The sequence below is a fragment of the Gopherus evgoodei genome, chromosome 16 (genome assembly GCF_007399415.2).
Source record: "Gopherus evgoodei ecotype Sinaloan lineage chromosome 16, rGopEvg1_v1.p, whole genome shotgun sequence".
Lineage (NCBI taxonomy): Eukaryota > Metazoa > Chordata > Testudines > Testudinidae > Gopherus > Gopherus evgoodei.
Window position 1 is genome coordinate 24,873,047 of NC_044337.1, and position 25,450 is coordinate 24,898,496.

Sequence of the window (25,450 nt, forward strand, 5' to 3'; positions counted from 1 at the left end):
CTGGGCACCCCACTGGCCCGAGCCCCAATGGCAGGGGAGGGTGAGGGGGGAGCCGGGCACCCCACTGGCCAGAGCCCCAATGCCTGGGAAGGGTGAGAGGGAGCTGGGCACCCCATTGGCCCGAGCCCCAATGCCTGGGGGGGTGAGGGAGGAGCCAGGCACCCCAGTGGCCCGAGCCCCAATGCCTGGGGGGGTGAGGGAGGAGCCGGGCACCCCACTGGCCCGAGCCCCAATGGCAGAGGAGGATGAGGGGGGAGCCGGTCACCCCACTGGCCCGAGCCCCAATGGCAGGGGAGGGTGAGGGAGGAGCCGGGCACCCCACTGGCCGGAGCCCCAATGCCTGGGAAGGGTGAGAGGGAGCTGGGCACCCCACTGGCCCGAGCCCCAATGCCTGGGAAGGTGAGGGAGGAGCCGGGCACCCCACTGGCCCGAGCCCCAATGGCAGGGGAGGGTGAGGGGGGAGCTGGGCACCCCACTGGCCCGAGCCCCAATGCCTAGGAAGGGTGAGAGGGAGCTGGGCACCCCACTGGCCCGAGCCCCAATGGCAGGGGAGGGTGAGGGGGGAGCCGGGCACCCCACTGGCCCGAGCCCCAATGGCAGAGGAGGGTGAGGGGGGAGCCGGGCACCCCACTGGCCCGAGCCCCAATGCCTGGGAAGGGTGAGGGGGGGAGCCGGGCACCCCACTGGCCCGAGCCCCAATGCCTAGGAAGGGTGAGAGGGAGCCGGGCACCCCACTGGCCCGAGCCCCAATGCCTGGGAAGGTGAGGGAGGAGCCGGGCACCCCACTGGCCCGAGCCCCAATGCCTAGGAAGGGTGAGGGGGGGAGTCGGGCACCCCACTGGCCCGAGCCCCAATGCCTAGGAAGGGTGAGAGGGAGCTGGGCACCCCACTGGCCCGAGCCCCAATGCCTCGGGGGGTGAGGGGGGAGCCGGGCACCCCACTGGCCCGAGCCCCAATGCCTGGGAAGGTGAGGGAGGAGCCGGGCACCCCACTGGCCCGAGCCCCAATGCCTAGGAAGGGTGAGGGGGGGAGCCGGGCACCCCACTGGCCCGAGCCCCAATGCCTAGGAAGGGTGAGAGGGAGCCGGGCACCCCACTGGCCCGAGCCCCAATGCCTCGGGGGGTGTGGGGGGAGCCGGGCACCCCACTGGCCCGAGCCCCAATGCCTGGGAAGGTGAGGGAGGAGCCGGCACCCCACTGGCCCGAGCCCCAATGCCTGGGAAGGGTGAGTGGGGAGCCGGGCACCCCACTGGCCCGAGCCCCAATGCCTGGGAAGGTGAGGGAGGAGCCGGCACCCCACTGGCCCGAGGCCCAATGCCTGGGGGGGTGAGGGGGGAGCCGGGCACCCCAGTGGCCCGAGCCCCAATGGCAGGGGAGGGTGAGGGGGGAGCCGGGCAACCCACTGGCCCGAGCCCCAATGGCAGGGAAGGGTGAGGGGGGAGCCGGCACCCCACTGGCCCGAGGCCCAATGCCTGGGGGGTGAGGGGGGAGCCGGGCACCCCACTGGCCCGAGCCCCAATGCCTGGGAAGGTGAGGGAGGAGCCGGGCACCCCACTGGCCCGAGCCCCAATGCCTAGGAAGGGTGAGGGGGGGAGCCGGGCACCCCACTGGCCCGAGCCCCAATGCCTGGGAAGGTGAGGGAGGAGCCGGGCACCCCACTGGCCCGAGCCCCAATGCCTAGGAAGGGTGAGGGGGGGAGCCGGGCACCCCACTGGCCCGAGCCCCAATGCCTAGGAAGGGTGAGGGGGGGAGCCGGGCACCCCACTGGCCCGAGCCCCAATGCCTAGGAAGGGTGAGGGGGGGAGCCGGGTACCCCACTGGCCCGAGCCCCAATGCCTAGGAAGGGTGAGAGGGAGCCGGGCACCCCACTGGCCCGAGCCCCAATGCCTCGGGGGGTGAGGGGGGAGCCGGGCACCCCACTGGCCGGAGCCCCAATGCCTGGGAAGGGTGAGGGGGGAGCCGGGCACCCCACTGGCCCGAGCCCCAATGCCTGGGAAGGGTGAGGGGGGAGCCGGGCACCCCACTGGCCCGAGCCCCAATGCCTGGGAAGGTGAGGGAGGAGCCGGCACCCCACTGGCCCGAGGCCCAATGCCTGGGGGGGTGAGGGGGGAGCCGGGCACCCCAGTGGCCCGAGCCCCAATGGCAGGGGAGGGTGAGGGGGGAGCCGGGCACCCCACTGGCCCGAGCCCCAATGGCAGGGAAGGGTGAGGGGGAGCCGGGCACCCCGCTGGCCCGAGCCCCACTGCCTGGGAAGTTGAGGGAGGAGCTGGGCACCCCACTGGCCGGAGCCCCAATGGCAGGGGAGGGTGAGGGGGGAGCCGGGCACCCCAGTGGCCCGAGCCCCAATGGCAGGGGAGGGTGAGGGGGGAGCCGGGCACCCCAGTGGCCCGAGCCCCAATGGCAGGGAAGGGTGAGGGGGAGCTGGGCACCCCAGTGGCCCGAGCCCCAATGCCTGGGGGGGTGAGAGGGAGCTGGGCACCCCACTGGCCCGAGCCCCAATGCCTGGGGGGGGTGAGGGGGAGCAGCAGCTGTTGCGGGGATGGAGAGTAGCGACACCCCCAGCCCAGCTGTACTGTTGCCATAGTAACAGAGAGGGCGGGACAGCGGCTCCCTTCGCCCCCTGCCACATGACTGTTCGAACTCTCCAATCCCAAGTTTCGCAGGAAAGGGGGAGGGCTCGAGCGCATGGCGGAATTAGCCCCGCCCCGCGCGTTCTGATTGGCAGTGTGCTGTCTCAGTTCCGCTCTGATTGGGCGGTGAATTCACAGCTTGTTGGAAAGACCCTACCCTCGGGTGCTGGGAGCGGCTCGGGCCCCCGCAGGCCGCCGCGGCGCTGCAGGGTGACCCCCGGAAGAAGGTTTAGTTGGACCTGCCCAGGGGGAGACCAGATCCTCCGATGGAGGCCACGCCCCACAGGGCGGAGCCTTCAGCTGGATAAGGGGCGGGGCGTTTTGAAAGGGGCGTGGTGAGGACTGGGTGGGATTTACCTGCGGGTGGGCGGGACCTGGAGGGGGAGATGACAGTATGGGGAGTACCTGTTATGGGGATGATCAGTGTGGGGGAGGCTGAGTGAGGTGACAGGACACTGGGAGGGGGAGGGAGGGATGGTCAGTGGGGGGAGGACGGGAGGGGTGACATGACACCAGGAGGGCGAGGGAGGGTCAGTGTAGGGGATTGGGGGGTGACAGGACACTGGGAGGGTGGGGATGGAGGGTCAGTGTCGGGGGGCTGGGGAGGTGACAGGACACTGGGAGGAGTGGGAGGGATGGTCAGTGTGGGGGAGGTGACAGGACATGGGAGAGGGCAGGTCAATGTGGGGCAGGGCTGGGGGAGGTGACAGGACACTGGGAGGGGGAGGGAGGGATGGTCAGTGGGGGGAGGACGGGGGTGACATGACACCAGGAGGGCGAGGGAGGGTCAGTGTGGGGGGTGACAGACACTGGGGGAGTCAGTGTGGGGGTTACAGGCCATTGGGAGGGGGGTCAGTGTGGGGGGTTGGGGATGATAGGACAGTGGGAGGGGATCAGTGTGGGAGGTTGGGGTGACAGACGCTAGGGGATTCAGTGTGGGGGTGACAGGACACTGAGGGGTGTCAGTGTGGGGGATGGGGATGACAGGACGCTGGGAGGGGGGGTCAGTGTGGGGGTGACAGACACTGGGGGAGTCAGTGTGGGGGGTTACAGGCCATTGGGAGGGGGGTCAGTGTGGGGGGTTGGGGATGATAGGACAGTGGGAGGGGGTCAGTGTGGGAGATTGGGGTGACAGACGCTGGGGGAGTCAGTGTGGGGGGTTACAGGACATTGGGAGGGGGGTCAATGTGGGGGGTTGGGGATGATAGGACACGGGGGGAGTCAGTGTGAGGGGTGACAGGACATTGGGAGGGGGGGTCAGTGTGGGGGGTGACAGACACTTGGAGGGGGGTTGGGGGGTCAGTGAAGCAGAGACGGGGTGGAGGGAGGGAGGAGTTAGTGGGGAGGGGAGCAGAGGGGCGTGGTCTCCGCCAGGAGTCTCGAGGTGGGAGGGGGCGTGGCTCCGGCTGGTGCCCCGCTCTCTCTCAGCAGCAGCAGGGGGAGCGCCTCAGCCTAGCTCCCTCGCGCTCTCTCAGAAGGGGAGGGGGAAGGGGAGGGAAGTGGGCGTGGCCCCGCCTGGCTCCCACGTCCCCTCGCTCGCGCGCTCTCTCTGCCTCTCTCCTCCTTCACAGGGTGACACGTCTGCAGGGTGAGTGAGTGGCATTGGCAGACTGTCAATCCCTCACCAAAGCGGCCATCAAACAACATAAAACACACACAGTCACTGGGCTGCTGGGCTCATAAATTCCAGCTGGCTGATATTTTTGCACATTGCTTTGCAGAGAGTGTGTAATTAATTTTTTTACAGTTCTTTCCCCTTTATTTCCGCTCTTTTCTTTGCACAAGTTCAAACTTTTGATAGCTGCAATTTTGTCCCCATTGTACAGACTTGGGATCATTTGTTATTTTTTTGGGGGGGGGAAGCAATTAATTTTTTTCATCTGTGTTTGTGTTTTCTTGGGCTTTTTTAATGTTGCAATTTGGGGATGGGGGTGTTTGCTTGGTTTGTTGTGGTTTTTGCTGTTTGCCACCCTCCTAACTTTTTAAGGATTTGAAAGCAAGTTTTTTGTGTTTTTTTTTAATTTGCCTTTTTTTGCGAAGAAGATTTTTTTTTTTTGGACAAGTGGAGGAAAGACATAAGAAGCAACAATAAAAATAAAAAGAGGGGAAAAAAGCGTTGGAGGAAGATTGTACGAGGGAGAGAAAAACTGCAAAGAAACCTCATCAACTCATTTATTCAAGCCACAAATATAATTATGATGAAAGAAGATTGTAACTAAAGAAGGGAGTGATTTACTGCATTGGAAAGAAGAGAGTGGAATAAACAACTGAGAGCCGGTGACATACTAAATACTGATTTAAAAAAAAATATTGCGAGAGCAAATAACAACAAACAGGAACTGAAATTGACTACAAGAGCCAGAGATTTATTTGCATTTTCTTTTTTAAGCACAAACCTCCTTCCTCTGATTGTAAGGCTGTTTTTGCCGTTTCTCCTGCTGCTATCTCTAAAAGTGCATTGATTGGGCTGCGGTAGGAGGTATGGATGATCAGTCCAGGATGTTGCAGACTCTGGCCGGTGTGAACCTGGCTGGCCACTCGGTGCAGGGGGGGATGGCTCTGCCTCCTCCCCATGGACATGAAGGGGCAGACGGCGACGGCAGAAAGCAGGACATCGGAGACATCCTCCATCAGATCATGACCATCACTGACCAAAGCCTGGATGAGGCACAAGCAAAGTTGGTTTCGTCTAATTAAACCTTGTCTTTTTATGTGTGTGTGTGTGATTTTTGTTTCTCTCCCTCCTGCTCCTCTGCAGAGACCAAGCGTCTCACAATTAGAGCAACTTAATACCGTAGGAGAAATTTCAAGCAGCAAAGGCAAAATCAAAGTTGCCATTAATTATCTGTAAAATATAAATATGTTATGCTTGTACCATTATTTCCTGTTCCATTTTATTTACACTTATGCGTGGAAGGTTGTTGCTCAGATATTCCCATCCCCATTTCCATTTCCTTGTCTTTAGACTATCTGGTTGACACTCATTTAAAAATCACCATAATGCAATATTTGTTCTTCGTGAGACTTTGATTTCTTGTTAAGAAGTGTAACTTTTTTTTTTCTTTTTTTCTCCCCTGCCTCTGAAGTGGTGGCAGATGAATTACAAAGCTGACAAGATATTGCTTCAGGGAGAAAATCCTCAATGTTTGAAATCACAGTAAATACAAAACAAAGAATATGATCTCTGGAAGTTCTTCCCTTTAACAAATCAGTTCTAATGTAGAAGAATGGAAAGTACTCGAGACAGGCTTTGATTTATTCACTTAGTATACCAGGGAATTTACATAAAGCTAATTTGACTTAAAAATAAACATGAAAAGAAACCTTTAAAGCATGGCTTTAAAACCAAACTTCTGTGAGTTTCACAAGTCTGCAAGTGGCAGGCGGACTGGGGCTACCTGAATCTTTTACTTGTCATTAAGTCCCTGCTTTGGTGATAAATGAGAGAAGGCATTTGAAACTCCCTTAATTTAAATATCTTCACATTTCTTCTTAATGTTTGCTACTTTGCACACAGTATGATTATGTTGCCTGGTAGCCTACAGGGCAAATATGTACCTCCCCCACTCGCAGCCAAAAGCTGTAGCCAAAGATTCCTTGTCACTTGTAATTAACTTTGCTTCCTATTACTTTGCATGGAATATATTAACAATAAAATGCAGAGACACAATTAAATCATTTTATTGTGGAAAGGCGCCATGTTATCAAATAGCTTTTGTTAATACATTTGTTTTTTCCTATCTGTTTTTCAGAAAGCATGCACTGAACTGCCACAGAATGAAGCCTGCTCTGTTCAGTGTCCTGTGTGAAATCAAAGAGAAAACAGGTAAGAGACAAGGAGTAACGTGGCTTTAAATCGAACTCCAAATAGGTAAACATTGCAATACTTCTCGAAGCTTAGATTCTGCGAGCCTGAGAGCTGCTTTAGGCACCGCAGCCATCTTTGATCATTGCCTCCTTTCCTGCTTCTGATCTGAGGAGAGGAGGGGAGGAGGAGAATGTAATAAATCTGGAGCAAATTTTACAATTCATAATCCCGATGTAAAATGAAATGTAGATGAAAATGATCGTGTGTCACCGTCCACAGAGTAAATTCCCCCTCTGGCTGCAATCAAGAAAGTAACACCGAGAAACCAGGCTCTCTCCCCCTCTCTGCCTTGTTTGTATGTCAATTTCTTAAAGGAGCAATGTGAGATTGGAGAAGCCAATTGCAAGGCAGAGTAGAGAGCAAGAGAAAAACATAGCGGGCAACTTTCTGTTTCACTCGGGCCACCTTATTGTTTCTCTGTGTAATTAGCAGAATATATGTTATTGGACACATTGAGTTGACAGATTCAAACGAGTACATTATGTAGGAAATTAACTGTAGTCTTAAATGCTTAAGGGTGTGTGTGTATCTGTGTATAAATGTGTCCACACATGTTCACATACATACAGATGTACGTTGTTGTATATCATACATTTATTTTTATGTACATTTCAATTGTGAGAGTTATATATGTACATGAGTATTTCTGTCTGTAGATATTGCTATTCATATCCATATATCTGTAGACAAAATATTACAGCAAAAAACACCCTGAAGTTTTCTAGAAGCTGTATTTCAATAATATGGACTACAAAAGGGTAGAAGCAAGTTAGTAGCATATACTTTTATATATTTACAGTTAAGTTATATATCTTACTTTTTTTTACCAGTTACCTGAAATGCTCTTTTCAAAATCTTAATTGTAATACCCATTTTAACAGTGTATTATTTAGAATTCTAGTTCTTGAGCTTGTTCTACACATTCAGGTTAAAAGTGCATTAGGGGTTTAACCTAGATATGTAATATTTTTCTTATAACAATAACACTTACCATTTATATAGCACTCTTCATCTTTCAAGTGCTGTACAAACATTAATCATATATATGTGCTATACAAAAATATTTCTTCATATAATACAGAACACGTTAAAGGGATCAGTAAACTTTGTAAGCGTTAATATGTCTAAATATACCATTCTGTCTGAATGCATCACATTTTAAGAGATGATAAAACAGAAATGCTGTTGATGCTGAGGATACAAGAGCATTAACAACTAGACTGTACAAAGTGAAGTTATGAGTGTAAAAGTGGTAGAATGCTTTCTGCCAATATTTGTTTGTAGGGAGCACAGCAAAGTCTTAATTTTTTTTTTTGGTGCAATAATATTTTAAAACCAGAGTTTTTCTTCCCAAAAGTGTTGACAAACTAATTTTGTTAAGATATATTAAGACACATTGAAACTTTATAGCAGCTTGTGTGTATGTTCTTTGACCCCCCTGACTTTAAGTTGAGAAAAATTTAGTCACTTTTTAGAGGGAAGGATTTTGAAAAGTATTATATGTAATATGAGAAGCAAGAGCATTATTAAGGTCTGACTGACTTGAAAAAAAAATCTGTATGCTACCTGTTTAGTTACTCTACAAAATTATAGTTCTCAATTGCAGTCTGAAGACAGAAAAAATACATATGACTACAGAATAAGACGTCAAACATTAAATCACAGTGAATCTTAACTAAGAAAACTAAAAGTGCATAGTTCTCAGTAAATTATGCTGCTTAATGTCCAAAGGTTTCCTTGCTATCTGGACTCCACTTCAGTTTCTGCTGACAGCTAAGCACTGGGGTATTGACTGTGTTGTGAATATTAAGATTGATTCTGCTTTATATTGCATTATATTGCTCTGGATAAGGGGAATGATTTCCCCCCCATCCCTATGCCACACACATACACCCTTTGTGCCTTGTTCACAGTTAACCTCTTCTTCTCCCCCCCATCCCTCCACTTTGGTTTATATTTGTTTTCTTGTCTTTTTCTAAACTTTTTGCCCAGCCAGCTCCAGAGCTAACCAAGCAACCTGCCTTTGATGTTTAGACATTTTGCAGCAGGCAGATTTCAGTTAAGAAGGCGCAGGGTCCTGTGATCACTTATTTGCACAAGGCTTAGCCTCACTGCTTTCAAAGGAAAGTTAGTCAACCACATGTCAGAGGTGAGTTGAGAATTAAAAACAAGTCTTTTCAGAGACAGGAATTACTGCCAGTGGGTGCTTGGTAAGGCCGTTGCTGTTTCAGAAGCGAGAAGGAAACTGACAAGGGAAGAGATTTTGTGATTTCAGATGTTTCTGGGGATTTCAGTGATAATTTGTAAATTGAGATCTTGCTTTTGTGTCTTGACTTGGGGAGCCAAGTTTGCAAGTTATCTCTTTTGTAAAATAGCTAAGAGCCAACAAAGACTGAAGGCGTCCGTCTGGCCAAAGGCGAGATCCTGCCAGCCCCAGCAAAAGGGAAGGGATAGGATTATGCACTGAGTGATTGATGGAGGTAAATCAACCCCCCTTCAAACTGTTCCCATAGGGGAATATTCACTCAAGATCTCCCAATTGAGATTAAATGATTGTATAGACATTAGTAAGTGTTACCAAAGCAAAGAAAATGTGAATTTCTAGCATCTTTTCTCTGATCTGTTTCAATGAGAAAAAAGTGCAAATACTCATCTATTGCCAAACAATTCTGAATTTGTAGGGTAAACAGTTTGGGATGCAATTTAAGTAGGGGTTCTTCTCCATTGGTCTTCACTGCCTTTTGCTCAAAATAATTTAATCAAGATGCAGTTGGATTGTGCCTCAATACTTAATTTTTTATAATTTGAGGAAAAGTTTTCCTTGGTGTTAGTAATGGAAATTACTGTCATGGTTTATCTCTACCTAGTTTAAGGAGACAGAAAGGATATAGCCTCTGCATGAAGTGTAATTTCAGTCAAGTCTTTTCAGAAATAAGGAAGTAATGTAACTGTGCAGACATTTTTATATTTAATTGCATTAATTTTTAATACTTTGCTGGTGGATTATTATTGTTCAGCATAGCTAATGAGGAATTTGCTAGATTGGTAGAAAGAGAATGTTTAGGGGAACCCTCAGTTTCAGGTGAATTAACCATATCAGATGCTTGTGGATCTCAAAATACATTTCCTCAGGGGTTAGTAGATGCATTATGTTTATTAAAGATTTTTCACTCTGCCATATTTAGGAGTAGGTAGCTGAAGAGTTTTTCTGTGAGATATTTTATCATGTTAAAAGTAATTAATTACAAAATCTAATCTGACATTTATTTTTACATTTAAAAAATACTGTGTTCTGTATAAATCAACTTTAAATAAACAAACAAACATATATTGGTATGTGTGTTCCTATAGGTTGCTGCCGGGTAGCAGGTTTTCATAAAGATGACTAACTGCCACTTATTTAATTAATACAAAGAAGATTGAGCCCCAAAGTTTTACTGAAGCCCCTCTAGTAAAACAGGAAGATAAGAAAAATGGGTCTGTCTAGTGGCCATGTTATGTTACATTTTTATCTGTATATGTTCTAATAGATGTCACTCCAGAATCTTAAGTTGTATGCTTAATGTGGAGTCACATCTGTTGCATACTTTTGTATCAATCTTTCTGTCCTCCTATTGATATCATAGTCTGATGTATGTATGTCATTTTGTCTGTACATTGTTTACTGTTAAGAAAAGCTTAGATTCAGAATCTGATTATCCTTACACTTCAGTAAATTTCTATACCTGAAGTACTATATTTACGTATGCAAATATAACTGAAAATATATTAATTCTGATGTTCTTAAAAATGGTTAGGGAATTGCAGTTATTTCCCAGTGGAATTCCAAATTGTTGAGCTGTACTGATAGATGATCTGTACCATCATAGTCTCTAGCCTTTTTATGTTTGTTTTTAAAAATTATGTTAAAAAAAATCCAAACAATGACAGCTGCCAACCAAACCCTAATTTACTGTCACCACAAACCCTAAATAGCATTCATTTACTAGTAATGCCTAATGGCATACATGATGGTTTGCCAGATTTGTGGCCTTTCTGAGGCTTATAAGCAAGACTGACTTGGGAAGATCATAAAACTTAATGAACTTCTCGACTGCAGGAGGTGTCCGCAGGGGAAGAGAAAGGCCTGCTTGGCTGGTTGGGCTGGTTGAACTATTTTTTATGTCTAAAGAGAGAGGGGAAAAATGATGATTAAAAATGTTCTGCCTTCATGCAGAGTTTTGTTTTGAAGGATGAAAAGATTTTTAGATATGGTAAACAGATGAATAGCAAGAAGTTAACAATGAGATTAATTTCTTGCTATTCGCCATGTAAGCTGAAACCTTTATTTTTATTGCTACAACTGTAACTAGCCATCCATCGCCATTCTGATGATTAAAGGGCTATCTCATGCCCTCACTCCACAGCAAAACTCTTACATGGCACAATTCTTTGGAGGTTTTCAGGAACACCTCTAAGGATTTCACAGTATATCAACCAAAGTGGCCATTATATAATCAGCATTGGAAAGGCCTCATATTTCCCCCTCTTGCGGTAAGAATTTGAAAATATCAGCCCCTTCCTCTATTTGGATCCTTTGTAACTGAACTGCAAGATTTGTTTTCTTACATTAAATTCATCTTTAACTTTTTTCAGTATTTGAAAACTATCATATAATGCCAATAATTTGCAATAAAATAAAACAATCCCTAATTAAATGTTAAAAGATAAATGTGGAACGGTATAATAACATTGTTATAATTTATCTGTTTGCAATTTCATATTTAAAAAATAGCTATGTTATTCAGTTGAGATATTTAAAAAGAATGGGAATATGCAGTCCTCATATGCCCTTATCAAGTTCTTTAGTATAATTTTTAATTTACTTTGAGTAGGTTAGAAAATGAACAATGTGGATTAAAAATCTACATCTTTATTTTCGTGTGGGATTTTTTTCTTTTAATATTTAAATTTTTAGGAATAATCAACTAAAATATCACAAAATTCTTAAATAGTATATTTTAAAAAGTATTTATTATTAAACATATATTCCAAATCATTACATCCAATAGTATGTTACGCTACTTACACCACCTTAATGGTAATGGTATCACTTTGCCTCATAAATGTTCTACTAGTAAAAATTAAATTGAATTAAGTATCTGATTGCCATTTTGTCATCCGTTCCAAACCTACGGAGAGACAAAATGCTATTTCCATGGTGGTTCTTTAGCCAGTGTGAGATTTATTTATTTATTTATTTATTTATCTATCTATCTAATTTATTTATTTTGGCCGGAAAAAGAACGGCTTTTGTGATTTCCACCCCTCCTCCCCCAACAAAATATCTGACATTTTGTCTTGTTATTGCATACTACCTTTACGCTAAGCCATTTAGGAGCTCCTTCATATATTTAAATAACACACAAGCTTTCACTTGATTACAAGGATCTGTTTCCAGACCATCTTCCCTCCTCCCCCCCCGAGATAAAATCAGACCCATTTTTCAATACTAACTCAGTATGAGCCGATAATTCTTTTATTTTCTGCCTCATTTTTAGAGGGTTTCATTTTGTTCTTGAATATTAAACAAGCTTGCACATTTGTAAATATTTAAAAATGATTATGAGCTACCACCAGGTTTATTTTATGACTATAGTAATTTAAATAATTTATTTTTGATTTGGTATAAATAAATATAATAGTAGGTAGTGGTCCAACCCAAGCAAGGCCATCCTGTATTTTACAAATTTAATAGATTTGTCAACCAGGTTTGTACAGCTTTCAATGAAAGATACACATTTCCATGATTTGGTTATTATGCTAGCCTGATTCAATTTAAATATTAATTTGTGTGAAATGTTAATGTATATTGCAATCTACCTTAGACAAGTATATGCAGAATGAAAATATGAAATTGCTTCAAATGTAATAAAAGGTTTAAATACACAAGCAATATATGTTATTAATATATAATGCAATAAAGCAAGATTGTTTGGCTTATTTATTCTGAATTTTTTAAACTGTTTTACAGTTCTGTGAGTGTCACATGATTATTTTTAAGTAAAATAAGAAGGAATAATAAGTTCGTATACTAACTTGTCAAAATAAATAGGGACTTGAGTTTTTCTTTTCTTGTATAATTGATGGAATTAGATGTAGTTGTTTGTATTCTGTGAATTGACACCATGAGAAGAATGCTTTGTTTGTTTTCTCAGCAGTCATGTTTAATGCTATTCGCTTATCAAGGTGATCAGCATGGTTCAGATAACACATGCCTGACACAGCCTGCCTTTTTTCACCATCATGTTGACCTTTTGTCACATTTGCTTTTCTCTGGTATGCAATTCATGTCTTTAAGTATGAATGGAGTAAATAATTCACATCAATTTTTAATATAAATTATTAAAGTTTGTGTCAGCTACTATAGTTCCTGCTTTTATTAAGTTAGAGTAGTACATCAACCAAACTGATGAATTACGCTTTTCAGCTGGACATTAGAGCTATTCCACTGTGTTATCTTTACAACCTAAGTAAACAAGGGAGTTACATATGAAGGGAAATGAAGCTTGAATACTATTTATATATTTTTCAATAAGGGCTATGCATATTCTTGAGAAAGCGGGAAAATGCTAGCTAAATAGCTGTAGTATTTTCATTTGTGACTTCTAAAACTTTGTTTATAAGCTGTAAATAGAAACATGGCAAACACCAGTGAACTTGATATTTTTTTCCTCATCTTGTCATTAGCCTTACATGAGCGCTTAAGCTCTAGCCAAAGATTTCGATTTTGTTACTTGTTTTGTTTTTTTATTTTGTTTGTTTTGGAGTTGTTTTCTGGATTTTTTTTCTTTGTATCCAGTTTTTACAGACTCTTCTGGAGATGAGTGATAAATTAGTTCAGAGATTATGAAGTTTCTGATCTCTTCAGTCTTTGGTTATAAATTATAACACATTTTACAAACTAATCTGTTATTGAAAGTAGATTGATATTTTTTTTTAAAGAAAAAAATAATTATTTGATGCAGCAGCTATTGCAGTGCATATTTGTTGCTAAAGAGAGTTGAAACAAAGAACATTTTTCACAGAAGCATATAAACAAAATCATTATGAATTTATTTTTCTTATTTCATCTTAGTGTTTTTTATTTAAATTCTGTTGTTAAGGAGAAAGCCTATTTCAAGTTACCCAGTCATGTGAAATTGTTGTACCAATATCAGAATCACTGAATAACATGGGTCCTATAATACTACAAATCAATCATTTTGGGAGTTTGTCTATCATTTGTTTACAGGTCAAAACCTCTTGTTATATTTATATTATGCATCAATTTTAGAGCTAATCTCTTAGTCTGAATTGTCCAGCAGGTGGCTTTTCAAGTTTAATTTTATTTTTATTTATTTATTGTAGGTACAAAAATGGATTAAATAATATTACTCTGAATTTAAAAAACTGAAAAGAGTAACAATTTTGCAGTATATGTTTACATATATGACTGAGCAAATGAAGGCATCTAGAGATCTTCCAGTACACAATCTAAATTAAGATTCTAAACAGGCATTACAGATGCTGGTAACTTTGGCAATTATCATTTTGTTTGGTGAACAGTAGTAAAACAGTGTGCGGTAAAAGTGTTTAGAGAGAGAGGATAAATAAATTGAACAGTTTTGCAATGCAAAGTGGTTTGTGGTGTTTTTGAGGATTTCTTGGCTCTTGCTTAACTGCTATTGTGAAGCCTGAAGCAGATTTTCCCATTGCTAATGCCCTAGAAGTATTAATTCACTTTGATATGCTAATTAGAGGGCATTATGCAAGAAATGAGATTAAGTGGCAGCATGAAGCCATTTGCCTGTCAGTAAATTGAGAGCTTTAGCATCAGGAGGAGCTTTGTTTTTTCTGAGTTTCTCTTGGTTTTGCATATAAATAAAATTGATTGAAAGGTCTAGAGAAGCTTCTAGAACATTGGTGATTCTTTTTCTCTTTCTGTGATTATTTAAACTTCATGTTAAAGGCTTTCTCTGAATATTAATTGATCTAATGGGAGATACTGAACATGAAGAATTTCATTGTATTCTCAGTTACTGTACCTTAACAAAAGAAAAGTATTAGAATTCTTTGTGTCATCTGATTTTTGTGGCATTATTTCAGATATACCTTACAACTTTGTATTGTAAACTCTGGTCAGTGCTAACTGTTACTGGGCTGATGTTCTTGCCAGTTTTAGCACAACAAAGGCCTGACTTCAGAGGTGCTGAACAGCTGAAGTCGGTGGTAAATGTGGATACCTGGGGAATCAGGCCTTGAGCTTTTATCATCCCAGCTCAGTTGTAGCGTGTTCCATTATGTCTTATGTAAATATACTTGGGATCATTTGAGGAGGAAGAAGTTGTAACGCTGGCCGTAGATTTTATTCAATTGCCAGAAAACTATATTTGAAGTAACCTTAAGGTGTTGACTTAAATCCACAAAAGCAAGGAAAATTCTGAGTTAATGCTTAAACTGTGCCCTTAACTCAACCCATTGAACCTATTTATTAGAGTATATATGAGTCATGAGATAACTGTGCTGAGACCCCTGCAGTATTATGGCACTGTGGGATGAGTCAAAGATAGTCTCTGATTTAGCTCAAAATTTCCTGGCTCTTGTAGCTTTAATTCAAACGCTGGTGTCTCTTAGATATAGTTGTGTTGTTCAGTTTCTCCTTTCTTATGGAAATATACAAAAATATCACAGAAGTAACGCAGGACAATGAAAAATTTTTAGTATCTCTGGCCCTCTCCCTGATTGCTTATAGGATATGAGGGTTTGTACCTCTCCACTGTATACATCTCCTTCATAGATCATTAACTTAAAGCCAATCAGGGGGTAGTTTTAGAATGGTCATGCTTGTGATGAGCCCCAATAATTAAAAAAGAAGCCCCAGTGCCTCTCAATGTGGGGCTCCGCTGTTCTGGCAGCTGATTTCTAACTTTTGGGGAATTTTTAACATCATAACGTAAGACATAATAAACCATAGTGACTTCTTCAGAGCCATATAGATTATCAAGTCATTGCAACTGGCATGCAAACCATGGTGTCTGTGTTCGTGTGTAACTTCCAGTAATATAATTAGTAGCTACAAGCATGCCCATAGAGGGGAGAATAAAGACCTCTCGCTATTGATTAAGAATCCTTACTACATTTTTTGTGAAATGTGGTTACCATATTGGCCCATTAACTGCTTTTGTAAATGAAATAATTTGGTTATTTTTAATCCCCACGACCATCTGAACTAGTTGAACAAATAAATCTTCATTTGGAATTCACAACCTGAAAACTTTCATTAACAAAATGAAACCACTTTGGAATTAGATGGGAAACAGAATAGTTCTGAAACCACAAAACCAAATTTTCTCATAAGAAGTAACCTAATGTGCCAAGAATGAGCAAACATTCACTTTCATGTTACAACCTCTTGAATAAAAATGCTAAATAATGAACACATTAACAGGCCTATCTTAACTATATCCTTAATAATACAGACAATGGAGGACTGAAAGGCAGTGTAATCTAGTATATAGAGTATTCAGGACTGGGAGCTTAAAAGTTTTGATTTTTAATCATTTTGAAGCCCAGTCTTGTTCCCATTGAAGTTAGAGGCAAAACTGAAGTTAATGGAAGTTTTGCCACTGACTTCAGTGGGGCCAGTGAGACACCATTTGTGTCTCAGCTGACCGCTCTATAAAATGGGCATATTATTTTCCTACTGAGGATCATTGTGAAGATTAATCAACAAATGTTTGTACTATATGCTGAAGTTGTAAAATGTTATGCAGGTCCTAAGTATCATTAAAATTGCTATGATATGTTGTGTATGAAGAAATATAGGAAATAGCAATCTATCAAATCAATTTCTAGTGGCTATTATTACTTAAATTATAGTATTCCTAAATGATGTCCCACCTATTGAAAGATAACTAGATTAAGCTTTCCTTAAAGGATTTGCTTTTCTGTATATTAATTGGGGATGATAGTATTTTGAATCAGTCCTGTAGCAGAATGAAAACAGCGTCCTGATTTTATATTTATTTTTATTTAATGATTAAAAAAATAAAACATTGTCCACAGTAGACAATGATTGGTGTTTTACTTTGCTGGTGATTGTTCACAGATACCATTACACAATTGGCAGGATATTTAAAGCACTGATTACAAATGTTTGTTGATTAAAGAAGCTTTTCATGCTTTTAGTGAATATTTGTAATTGTACTAAATAACACTCAGCTGTTTGCTTATTTTCTTATAGTTAGATGCTGGTTGTAGGAATGACTGTCACTAGTAATAACAAGTTACATTAGATTGTGCAATGATTCTTATTTGACTTCAAGGATATTTATTACCATCTTTGTACAAATTATATTAACATGAAAAGTTGTGGAAATGATTGTGCACTAGATAAGGTGATACATTACAGGAGTGGTTGGGTTTATGGAGCTTTATGCTGAGGTTTTCTCAAAAATTATAGCACAGTCCTGGCACTATAAAACCCAGTGATACAGTTGATAATAACATACAGTGGAAGTATTTTTAGTTTTCACTTGTTATTCAAATAAAGTAGGAACTATCAGGTTTTCTACCTCCTATTTTTTTCCCTTTGTTGCAATCTCTCTCTCTCTCTCTCTTTCTCTCCCTTTGTAAGCAGAATGTCTCAGGTTTCGGTAGTGACTGCAGCTAGGGCCCTAAGGGTGAAATCCTTACCCCTCAGACGTCAATGTGAGTTTTGTCAGGAGTTCAGGGTGAGAAGGACTTGGCTGTTAAGTGAAATTTGCCCTAATGCAGTGAACCCATACAAGTCCTTTGGCACCATTAAGGCCAGCGTTAAAGGCTCAACTAGTGCATAGGCCTTGTGTGAGTGAGCCAGCTGCACTGGGGTAAATTTCACCCTCAGTGAGTTGCTGAGAATTATTTCTTTCTTCCTCTCCATTGGTTGGGGCAGTGACGTGATATCAATATGATTCTTGGGAACTTATTGACTTGTTGGTTCTTGACCTTTTGACTGTGACCAAGTATAGAAGTTGAATGTCTGAAAATTAAATGATAGGCTCTATATACATAAATACTTGGATGTCAGTGTATTACATGAACTAATTTTGGTTTACTTAAATTTATGGCATTTTGTGTTCAATAAAGGAAATATTTCTTCCTTTCAATATACTGAGAGTCTAATAATATTGTAGTTGCTACGCACTAAACAAATCAATTTCCTGTTACTTACTGATTATCATAACAGCTGCTGTTTAATCACCATGATTGTGATGTAACTTTGAAATCTCTAATATGTTGGAAAGGAGTAGGCAGCATTGTGGTGCGTGTGTAATGATGTGATGTCATTGCACTGGGTTGGAGATAGAAGTCTACACCACCTGTATTTAGCTTATTTCTGTTTAATGGGTTCTGGAAACTTGCAAAAATATAAACAAGTTCCTTACTTAAAAACAGGGGCTTTTTTTGTGCAGAGGCGGGAGAGTGAGGATTGTGGTGGTGTTTTTTGAAGTGTGCTGAATGTTAACTTATTAGATAATTGCAAATTAGAATGGCCTTTGGAAGGGTATTTCTTTTTCAGTTCCAAATAATGTAGCATGAGAGGGTTAAATGACAGTAATATACCTTTAGTCGCTAATTGATATAAATAATACACTGGTTCTGTATATAAAAACAATACTTAATTGTTTTTTCATGAATACTAAAAAATGGGGTCTTTGAAACAAGTCTGATAGAGTTGGGAATATTGTTCTCTCCAAGTGCAGCAATAAGGCAGTGGTCAGCACTAATGTAAATATTTGTACAACCACCATGTTCTACAGACTTCAATTTAATGGTAAAAATCTGCCCTAAATGACTCAGTAAATATATGCTGAAGAACAGAAGCCTATTCACTGAAGAAACAATTGACTTTAGCTTCTTTGTTGTGCAAGTGGCCCCCAGTGATCCTACTGCAAGGACTAGATAGAGCAGAGGAGAATGGCTGCCTGCTGGCTGGTGGGCTGGCAGTCTCACTGGCACTGCCAAATGTACTTCCTATTTGTGGTGCAAGGGAATTGGAACAGTGAAGCATTTATCATCCCTTTCCCTGCTCTTCATGCACGGGAAAGGGGAAGTTGTCAATGAAAGAAAAAGAACTGTAATCGCACATTTACATATGCTTCTAATTGTTGATTTGGGGATTTTCTATGAATATAGCTTCACAAAACAGATGCTGTTTAAGAAAAGGGGGAACATCATTTTGTGGGCAATGAATTAAGTGTTTTTGTGGCCCTCTCATCCGTAGCTAGGAGCAGTTTGTGGACCGCGTCTGTGAACGCCGCTCATAATTGTTTTTCACACATAAGTTATGCAAATGAGCTTTTATGGCAACTGGCATAACAATTAGCATCCTCCAGCAATATTTTAGCAGGTTAATTGCAAAATTTCTAAATTGTACATCTGACTTGTTAATTAGGCATGACAGAGGTGGTAAAATAGTTATCTTCAGGCAGTGGCAGCCAGGAGCTGCTTGAAATGCAAAGAGCAACGATTGATTGGATTTGAGGGTTACAATTGTGGGAGCACTGCTGTTGTCAAGTGCCGCTGAGCAGCTCTGCTCGATCGGTTGCCTTAGAGCAAGAACGACGTCGTTGCTGAGAGTATCCTGCCATTTACAAATCTGCTTTATTTAACTCTCAAACTCTCTAAATCCCATGTATGCTTTAGTCTGCCTCGAATATTTTGCTCCATCTCACTGTCATGTGAAGGTGCAAACTGTACCGCCTAAGAAAGAATTGTCGGCTTATTTACAAATACAACCAAAAGTTTAGCTACCACCGGATTTTGGATTAACAGATACTTTTTTAGCCCAAGTGTAAACACCACTGCCTACCCTCACATCTTCATGTTTATCAAAAGTTAAACCTTATTTTTGCTGCATTGCAGCCTTTGCTTCCTGATATTTAAATGCAATGTTGATTATATTTTACAAGCTTTACTGACAGCCTATTTCTCTTAAATCCTTGCCTTCAAATATTATGTTTTATATTAATCCCATTAAAACACACAACGCCCCCTTAATATCTGCAATAACCCTTTTTTAGGCTCTGAGGTATCTCTGAATGATTAGAAAAGATTGTAATGAGTCCCTTATCCAGAGAATAAATTTAAAACATATTTTATTTTTGGCAATAGTGCCTGTAAATGAACAAAATGCTAATACAGTCCAGCAGAACAAGTACAGTATCTTTTACATATATGAATACTGTTTTCAATACATTTTACATACGTTGACATTTGATTTTGCATAAAATATTTAGCTCCATACTATTTTAATATTTAATAATTTAAATGGTGAGATACCTTTTCTATTATCTTTCTTTTCTATGTGTTGTCTTTGGGTATATATAGAAGTCAGATTGCACAGCAAAAAGCTTTGTTTGGTTGCACCATTTGTCATTAGCCTGCTGGCGGATTGGATGTTTTGTAGTTTAAATAAAGTGAATCAAATTTTACTATATATATCATACCTGCAAGCAAAGAGAATATCAAATTAAGCATGTGTGAAATTTGATGTCCTCTTTGGCTCGGGATACATTTTCTTGATTCAGCCACGTGGTGTTTAATATTGGAATTTTATATTTTCATTTAAAAAGTAAATGTTCCTGCATGCATAACTGTTCTAATATTTTACATTTTCTTGTGACATGTGTATATGGAGTAAGTGCCATTTATGATATGTTGTCATCAATAATTTTGTCACAGAGAATAAAAGCCTTTAAACTCATCCACCCACTGGAACGTTTTATCATATTTATTTTAAGAGAAATGAAATTAGCAGAACAATTGAGCTCTTTGTATGTGTGAGATGCAAATGTAACTGAATATTTACCTTTAATAAAGGGCAACATAAATATCTCAGTATCAATAAATTATACACAGTGGTAGAGTATTCCATAGACACCTAATAAATAGTTTCTGTTTTTTTCTAGATCCTTGATCTGCATTATCTTTTAGCATGGATTAATTTACAACCAACAGTGAAATAAAATATTTGGTTAACTTTTTGAAATATGATCTATTGCAATTGAAAATATTGTATTTTGAATAAGAGTAAAACATGTTTCCAAATCATTACATTTACTGATTAAATGCTCACTTACTGTATTCAACAGTTTAAGGAAGAGTTTACTACACTTAATACTTCAGTGGGTAATATTTGGCATGGAGTAACTATTTTAATGAGGGTCATTGGGAGAGATTTCAATAGGGGAAATTTCAGGTGTATTATGGCTTTTGTCTTGTCACAATGCATGTCTCTGTAACATGAGAGAGAAGTTATAGAGCAGCACTTAAGACCATAAGAAACTCCCTAGTAAGTGTGAGAAGAGAAAGACAATAGAAGGTAACATTGTATGTTCTTATGTTTTAGCAAGCTTGGTAAGTAAATATATTCTGTAGTTTAAATGTACATCACATTTTAACTGTCCTAATATTGATCATCCTATGGAGGAATTGTATTGAAGTCTAGTAGTTATTAGTGTAAAGAGGGTCAGATGCAGAGACTGGTACAAAGCAAGAGCTCTCATGGTAATGATGCTGCTATTTATAGATCCCCATTTCATTAGTTGCAGAGTTTCAGAGAAGAGATTTTCTCTAGGGGAAATGGATACTTGAAGTTCATTTTCTTCCTGATGCACATTAAGGCAGAAACATGAACAACCTTCAGGATAGGACACATGATTACAGGATTTTGGACTATTTTCCCTAAATATATTTGCAGTAATACACAGTACAGATTTTAAAAGTGCTAGCAGGTTTTCCAGCTGAGCTTCATTTCCCACATATCCTTTAGATTTTTTTTCTTGTGAGAATTTTTCATTTTTTAGAAGAATTTGATTAAAAATTGGTACCATGTCAGTAAGCCCAGCAGTGTTGTTAATAATTTTCTTTTGTAAAGAAAATATACAAATCTGCTAAGCAGCTTGACTGATCATAAAATCTGTAGTTTACTACAGAATATCTTCCTTCAGAACATACACGGTATGCTCCCAATTATCAAACAGTATTATGTTTCCTGATATTTATTAATTATCATGGAAATTTCTTTGAATTCCTAAAACATTGATTCAGTGCCCTCATGACATTCAGATAATCGAAGCTGCACTATAATTTTTGTGCACATGAGTTTCTAGTGCTTGTCTTCTTGGAATTCTTGACATCTTGAATTATTTTTTTTCCTTTAAGAGAATATTTACTTAGTTAGTATTCACTTAATTAGAACTGACTGTTTAATGTTTTCTGGGAAGGTATTTATGGTATTTTCTTTGCCATATTTGCATTCCAGAAATTAAGTCCCCATGCCATTATTCGGCAAGCCTTTCATACATTAGAATGATGAATTGAAAGCAGAAATGGGAAAAAGACTGCAATGCAATGAAAATTTAATCAGAGTCTTCTGCTGCTTTAATAAGGCAAATAATTCTTATTGGCCGCTGCGTTAAGGTTTCTAATATTTAATTCATAACAAACCTTGCATTATTCTGCAGCAGCATCGACAGCTCCACTTTGCTGCCTGCCAACAGGCAACCATAAAAACTTAAAAGCAGATGTAAATGTCTAAAACAAGGAGAATGATTAGATCTAAAGCGGTCAGAAAAAATCAACAATATTGCCAGCAAGTTTGATAAATCTTTACATGCTGTTTAGTAATGCACCAAATGATATTAAACTCATTAAATGTGTTGATTTTTAGGGATTGAGGTAACTTTTATGAAATGCGAAATTTTATAGTCCCCACAACCCCCCTAAGGAAACAGAGGCAGATGCAACAGTGTAAGGATACTTATTACTAACCAAACTTGAACTGTGCAGTTGATGTCGGAGTACCCAGTTAATTTTCATATATAGGAAATCTATTGTATTGCAGTGTAAAACTGTAGTCAGTTGTCCCATATGTGTCCTATGAACAGTATTATCAGAATGAGCTTGTGTTCCTTTGCTTAATACTAGCATTATATATATATATATATTATATAAATGCTAGTATTAGCATTATATAATGCTTGTGTGTGTGTGTGTGTGTGTATGTATGTATATATATATAATGCTAATATTAAGCAAAGGAACACAAGCTCATTCTGATAATACTGTTAATTTCTCTCTCTAATACTAATTTTAATTGATTTTAAAAAATTGCAATAGGGAAAATATCCTTTTAGTTTATAAACCGTTTCCTAAGGCTTTTTTTTGAGATCTGGGAATATTATTCTGAAATGCCTTTGAATGTGATGGCGAAATTTGTCACACTGAGTTTTTCACTTCAGGTCTAAAAAAATTAGCTAAGATACTGCTAAGATTTAATGTAAATATGCTGTATAATTCCAAAGGATGTGGCAGAGTGTTTTGTAGTGTGAGGCAACAGAAAATGGCAACCTGCCAATGCTAGGTGCAAGCTCTTATTACATAGAAGGGTTGCGCCTGTTCTCATTTCTTCTTGAAATGGCTTAATTGGTGTCAGCACCCCAGGGATAAAGGCCTCTAACACTGAAATCCACACGATTCACCCTGTCTCTGCTCGGTGTAGGGAAACTGGTAACAACTGGTGGTGAATGAGGAGTGAACGGTGCTGTAACAATACTCGATGATGTTTGGGATGACAGAAATTAATACGCACTTGCTTGAAGAAAGCAATGATTAATGGCATTGAGCAAGGGAATGCTGTCCCTCCTTTAACTCCACTTTGATGGGGATTGAAAAGCAAAAGCCTGTTTTCATTCTTTCTCGAAAGCAGAGGTCACCCAGAGTACATTACAGCAATTTTTCCTCTCTGTTTTTTATTTCATAAATATTATGATAAGCACAGATTAGATAGATTTTCCCCCCAAAGGCTTAAGGATATTTTGTGTCTGTTTGCTATTTGTGCTTAACACAGATATCCTACATGGTTCATTTTCCTTTGCATCAGAATAATTAATATAATAAATTTAAAAAAAATCACATTAGTGCTTCTCCGTTTTTTACATGTGGAATTTCAAGGCCTTAATTTTCAATATGTTGATGAGTCAAAATGCATGAAGGAATATTGCTGAGGAGAGGGAAAGAGGTTAAAAACCTAAGTTTCCTCATTGAATTTTTGATGTAAATATATTTTGCAAGATCCTCACACTTGTCAGCAGCTTTCTCAGCTATTTGATGAAGAATCTTTATTCTACAGGAAGACTGAAATAACACAACTGTGCTTTGGATAATGAATTCTTCATCTAAGAACTTTAAAACAAAGTACAATGTTGGCATTTTTTTCTTTGAGTGAGAAAGCTGATACATCTTTGGGATCCGACAGGAAGACATAAATTAATAGAGTTCTGGAGATCAGTTTCTCATTAATAATCCATTTTGTCATGGTTCTTGGCATTGTCAGCCTAGTAGCTGGTTCATATTTTGCTAAGGGATAAAAGCACATGATGTCTTAAGGCACAACACAAGGAAAAAGAGTTTTATCATATTTTGGAGAAACTAGCTATGAAAAAATGATTTTGTTTTGCAGAAAAACAACATATCTATTTGCAGTTTTAAGGCATTTTTTAATTCTCAACCTAACCATTTATATTTTATAACATTAGCAGAAATAGAGGTCTGAATCAGAGACCCAGTGTTATTTTGTAGTCAGTGCTTTGTTTTACTGCTGCCCTTCCCAATTGTTTGTGGTTTGTTTTGTTGAAAAATTACAGTAGATCTCAGCCCTTTTCATATTGCATTTTTAGACTACATGGCAGACTGTGTCCAATTTAGAACAGAGGGTTGAACAATGCTGGCGTTTCCTTTGTGAAGATAACCATGTAACTCTTGCCAATTTCTCCCCAGTTCAGACACTCTGCCTAGATATATTTTTTCTGCAGTCTTCAAAATGAAAGAGATTGTGTTATCATCAGCATGATAACACATACTGGAATCTTTCACCTTTTAAAGTTTTAAAACTAGCATCCTGTATATGTTAAAACTATGGCAGCACAGACAAACAATGCAGCCACTTAAAAGGTGTTAAACTTGCAATGTCAACCCAACTAGAGAAGGATTTTGATCTGATTTAGCTGCATGTCCTTTTTTTTTTTTTTTTAAATGTAATTTACACTGAAAAGTGACATAATGCAGCTCTCAGTGAAATCATGCGATATCTGTCTTTGGAGCATATCTTGGGAGACTTGTCAGGCACTCAAGGGGGAAAAAGAAAGGGAGGAAACTAGCCCAAACAACTTAGCTATGAGATGTAACCTTTCCCGAATGTTTATCATTTAACCGAAGGCAGGGGGCCTTCTAGGGAAAGAGCTGAGGGAGTCATGGGTTCAGAGGGGAAGAAGGGGGCAGCAATCCTACTGGGTTTACAGAAGGGAGAGAAAAGGATGTGCCATGTGTTGGGAGTACAGCCGTGGCTAGCCATGAACAACATGGCATGATGTGGACTTTCTCCTACCAGAACATGATGCAGCCAACACATCTGCCAGCTTTTTGTACAGCAAGAGGATTAATGAAGGGGTGAAGGGGCATGGGGAGAGAGGGAAGAGTCACATACATAACTTTTTAAATGTCACAACAAGGCATATGGAATGCAGGAGGCATAAATACGTCTCTTCTGATCTTTGTTCCATAGACCTGTGGGTCACAGCTCAGATAATCCTCAATGCAGTGCAAGGCGCTTGTGCTGTTACTTGCCAGAATGCTAAGTGATCTACCATAAATATATACTTTCATTTTGATGTCCCCTTCATGAGCATTAATATTCACTCATAAGAGGAACAAAAGAGATAAACCTCTTGACATGTCTTACATGGACTTACTTGAGTAGGTAATTCAAAGATGCAATTTGTCCTCTTTGAGTGTTGGATGGAGGAGATGGTGGCATTTAGCACTTGATGTGTTTAGAAGCACTGTGTTTATTTAATCAACAGGCATATATAACCGTATGCAGCTTTCTT

At 40.8% G+C, this 25,450-nt stretch overlaps 1 protein-coding gene across 5 annotated transcripts in view; it reads left to right on the plus strand.

The window, feature by feature from the left end:
• The first annotated feature begins 2,882 nt into the window (after window positions 1-2,882).
• PBX3 (PBX homeobox 3) overlaps window positions 2,883-25,450 on the plus strand; it is a 157,775-nt gene continuing 135,207 nt past the window's right edge. For 2 of the 5 annotated variants that reach the window (XM_030535818.1, XM_030535822.1), the window contains exons 1-2: window positions 4,224-5,307; window positions 6,382-6,455. In XM_030535818.1, coding sequence (XP_030391678.1) covers window positions 5,111-5,307; window positions 6,382-6,455 — 271 coding nt within the window. In that variant the 5' untranslated portion in view covers window positions 4,224-5,110. The other 3 variants (XM_030535821.1, XM_030535823.1, XM_030535819.1) reach the window with 3 other exon arrangements.